The 4742-nt window shown below is 31.5% G+C and overlaps 1 protein-coding gene across 1 annotated transcript; it reads right to left on the bottom strand.

Annotated features, from left to right (window-relative positions):
- Positions 1-1082: 1082 nt before the first annotated feature.
- Positions 1083-3107, bottom strand: LOC112805251 (ABC transporter C family MRP4). Its single transcript, XM_025847654.3, is given in 6 exon segments — positions 1083-1749; positions 1752-1963; positions 1965-2154; positions 2244-2695; positions 2697-2835; positions 3029-3107. Coding segments are annotated over 6 exon segments (1626 nt in total). The 3' UTR covers positions 1083-1195.
- Between the last annotated feature and the right edge of the window lie 1635 nt (positions 3108-4742).

The raw sequence follows: 4742 nt of genomic DNA, 5'->3' as shown, positions 1-4742 counted from the left end.
AAGCAAATTCTTGGCTTCTCCCATTGAGCGCAACTGATTCCGGCGTCCTCTATTCATAAATGACCGCTCTCATTTTTTTGCTTCGGAAAGCTGAGAAGTCATTGCCACAAGTGAATTAGATGATATGCTTAACATGCCTTCAAAGAAAAAAGTGCCGGTGTCTCCATATGTCAGCGATCATTAGTGACATAGTAGTAAAGTTAACTTACCAACTTGACTCATAGTGATATCTTTCAGGAACTAAATTGAAAGTATTGAATTTTTAATCAGTTTAATGGACCATATCGACTTATGTGTGATTTTTGATAATCCAATTTAAATATTATCTCGTGAATCAAGTCGCGTGAGACCAAATAGGTTAATTGACACTACTTACCAATACCTTTAATGATAGTTTTTCATTACTTAGAACAGGCACTTTGCTTCCGAAAACTCGCTTTGATACATCAGATGCCTTTGATGACCTGCATTATTATCCAACAACTCATATATATTTTGTCACTTTCTCCTAATCAAGGAAGAGACAAATATGAATGACGATGATTTATCAGTTAATAGTACCTAGTTTTATCAACAGAGAAGGAAGTAGAAGTAGAAGTAGAAGTAGTAATAGTTGTAGTAGTTGAGGTTCCATTTCCATAATTTGAAAGACGGAAATAAATTGGTGTTAGTTCAGAAAGTTGGTCATTTGCAATAGCCAAAATGCCAAATGATCCAAAAGCACTTCTCTCAACGCCACCAACTTCACAGATTTAGAGTCCTCCTTATTCACAATTCCTTCTGATGCCAACAATTCTATTTTTCAAATTCAGCAAATATGTCCAACCGAACAACCAAAAATAAATAAATAAATAAAAATCAGGAACATATAAAGTAAAACTATGATTACTGTGAGATACAAGTTTTAACAATGCAACCAATAACTATGGACAAACCTGTGTTGCAGGGCCAATGTGTAATGGCACTATTGTGCCAGGTTTAACCAATAATTCCTTAAATTCATCACTAAAACAATATTTAAGTTACTGACATGTAATTTTTTTTAGTGTGTAATATATTAAAATATAATTAATCTATAATTAATATAATAATAATAAACTAATAATACTACTTTTTTTAAAAAAAAAAATGGGGGGACCATGGTCCAATAACAGCCATCAACAACCATGTACCTAGGTAGTAGTACACAAGAATCTCAGCGGATTTTTGAGGTTGCTTGATAGCGATTTCTACGACGGAGATTCTTTATATAGTACAACCATGCATATTCACTTGGCTTGATTTCAATAACAATTGATGAATTTTTTGAAGTGTGCTTGTTCATAAACTGGTTCTGATCCTCTTCATTGATCAACTCTTGGATTCGATCAAGAGAGACTTTTGTTTGAGCTATCATGGAAATCAGCTCAGGAAGATTGTAGATTGGTTCCTGCAGAATCCGAAAAGTTGCCAAGGCTGAGAGGACAGTAGCCGCAGTCAGTTCTGTGTTCACCAGTATGCAGATGCCGGAAGTAACAACAGAAACCAAAGTTGGAGAAGTCCAGAAAAGAGTGGCTACTGCTGAGCGAGTGTAGAGGTACTTCTGCAGCCAACTCTTCTCAGTGTCTCTCAATTGGAGGAGTTTCTGTAAGAATGTAGATTCCCATGAATGCAATTTCAGTATCCTTATGTTCTTCATTATCTCTCAAGTCATCTTGATTCTTGTATCCTTAGCTTCCATGATCTTGGAGTGTAATTTTTCTTGCATATGGCCAAAGGTGTTTTACACACCATAACCAAAATGGTGACAGCAAGTGCAGAAATTGAAGGCAAGAATCCCAAGTTTATGTACAATATCACTAAGCCCAAAATAACCTGAACTGGAAGCAACCAAACTCCATGAATGTACCAGCAGAAATCCCCAATTCTTTCAACATCCACATTCACCAAGTTTATGATTTTTCCATGGGTTGGCCCTGCACACTCGAATTCCAATTCTCTGAGCACCAAAGTACCATTGTCTTTGGCTCAGTGACTCCAATGTCTTTGAGAGGAAGAATATGAATGCAAGAATGAGGCCGCATTGGATGCTTGAATTGGAATTATCATCCCCCAAGAAATTCACAAAGTATGTAATCAACAATGGACCCATATAGGATGCAATTGTATTAACCCCTTCAAATATAAAACAAAAACAAATCAGTAATAACCATAAACAATAAATGTAAAAAAGTACATAGCATCCAAAGAGTAATAAAATATACCGGCAAAAACTGCATTTAAAGCCAAGGACTTCCACACAGAACTGGTTATAGCTTTAGTCAAGGAAGCCCCTTCAAGTTTCTGTTTGCCAAGCGATTCTTCCAATAAGGAAGAAGCATTTTCTGCAGTGTCAGAATGAGGAACATCAGGAATGTGAGCAAGCTCAAGCTTCTGAACTCGACCCTTTCTAAAAATGGGATTCAGCCATCGAAATGTGAGTTGGCTCCAAATGCCTGCAGTTGTGAAGTTCTCTCCATCTTCATCATCATCATCATCTTCTTCTCCAGGGTGAACCAAGAGCTGTTCCATGTCAGTGTTGTGTTGTTCTTCTCTTGCACATAAATTCGAACACAAAAGCTACAACAACATAGGCAAGGAAACCACACCAACTATGTTATCATCCTCTGACAAGAAATTCCAGAAGTCCAAGTATTCAAAGTTGTTCTTCATTAGTCCAGACCCACCAGAGAACCAGAACAAAAGGGAATCTTTTGTTGTCTCTTGTTGTCTTCTTCATTGAATAGAATGAAACCAAGCTTGCCATAACCCATGTTAGAGCAAATGTAACAGAACTATATCTCACTATGATCAGATCTAGAATTGATCAAAGGAGATAGGACCCAACAAGAACAAATTAAACCAAGTGGCTTTATCATGTGAGGAAAGTTGAGATGGGTATCCTGTATCAGAATCAAATTATATATCTTTTTTGTTTTTTCATCAAGTTAATTATATAACCTTTTTGTTTGTAAATTAAACTACTTTATTGGTCCTACTATTGGCATACAGGTGACATGCATATTATTGGAACTAAGGTAGCTAGGTTTAGTAATGCAGCTCCACTTGCTCAACAAGTACTGTTTCATTATTGTTATTGGAACTTATATATATATATATATAGACAACACATATATATGGAAAGTGTTTCCTAAATTCATTAAACAGTCAAGAGATAAGTCACAAAATAAAGCACGTGCATGTTGAAATAGGAACAAAAAAAACCAAAATATACTTATGGAAAGTTGCTTTAGTTTGGATCAGTGCTAATGCGTGCACTAAATTAATGCTGGGATATGGTGGATAAGTAAAACCTAAAATGCATTTATATACATGAGTCATCAGAACTTCTGTTCTTAGCTTAATATATAATTAACTTTTTGGAACTATCTTAAGAAGAGGTGGATCTAAGGGGCGTAAGGTGGCCATGGTCCTCCCATTTTTTCTTAAAAAAATAGTATTATTAGTTTATTATTATTATATAATTTATATATATATATATATATATATATATATATATATATATTATAGATTAAGTATATTTTAATATATTACACACTAAAAAAAATTACATGTCAATAACTTAATATATATAAATTATAATGTGTATTATAATATATTAGTAACAAATAAAAAAATAAATTTAAAAAACAATAAAAGCTTATGAATATATAAATAATTGAAAAGTTATTGAAATATATAGGGTTGAATTAATGTAAAAAATCAACAACTATAAAAAAAAATTTATTTTGACTTTTTCCATGACAACAATAACAATTGAATAGACTTTTTAAACAATAAAAATTATTAAAATAAGATAAAAAAATACATTTTTAGCATATTATTATATGATTGTATATGTTGAAAAAGAGAATGTTTCAAAATTTATTTCAGATAATAAATTGATAATTTTAGTTATATGAAATATCGCTGAACAAATTTAAAAATACCAAAACTTAAAGTATGTAGTTGAATGTTGATTTTTATATAATATAATTATTAATTTTGACCTATATACTATAAATTATATTTTGTTGACATTTTGTTATATTGTATTTTAATTTATTTTATATTTAATTTGGTTCCCCTCTTATAAAATTTCTAGATTCGCCACTGGGTGGATAAGTAAAACCTAAAAGGCATTTATATGCATGAGTCGTCAGCAGTTCTGTTCTGAGCTTAATATATAATCAACTTTTTGGAACTATCTTAAGAAGAGGCAGATTTAAGGGGCGGATCTAAGGGCCTAAGTTGGCCATGGTCCCTCTATTTTTTTTAAAGTAGTATTATTATTTTATTATTATTATTATTATTATTATAGATTAAGTATATTTTAATATATTACACACTAAAAAAATATTACATGTTAGTAACTTAATATGTATAAATTATAATGTGTATTATAATACATTAGTAGCAAATAAAAAATAACTTTAAAAAACAATAAAAACTTATGAATATATAAATAATTGAAAAGTTATTGAATTATATAGGTTTGGATTAATGTAAAAAATCAACAACTATAAAAAAAACTTTTATTTTGACTTTTTCTATAACAAGAATAACTGTAAGAACCGCAACTAATCAACCGGTTAATTAAGTGATTAATTTTTCAGATAAGATTCTGAAAAGTTAGAGAGAGAATTTGAGGATGTAAAGGTAATTTTTGGATTCAGTGGGTCTTTTTGAGTCAGAAAATGTACTTTCTGTAAAAAACCGTGAAA

This window comes from Arachis hypogaea, chromosome 1 (assembly GCF_003086295.3).
Source record: "Arachis hypogaea cultivar Tifrunner chromosome 1, arahy.Tifrunner.gnm2.J5K5, whole genome shotgun sequence".
Lineage (NCBI taxonomy): Eukaryota > Viridiplantae > Streptophyta > Magnoliopsida > Fabales > Fabaceae > Arachis > Arachis hypogaea.
Note: the sequence above shows the minus strand (reverse complement) of the source record. Positions and strands in the feature narration are given on the sequence as shown.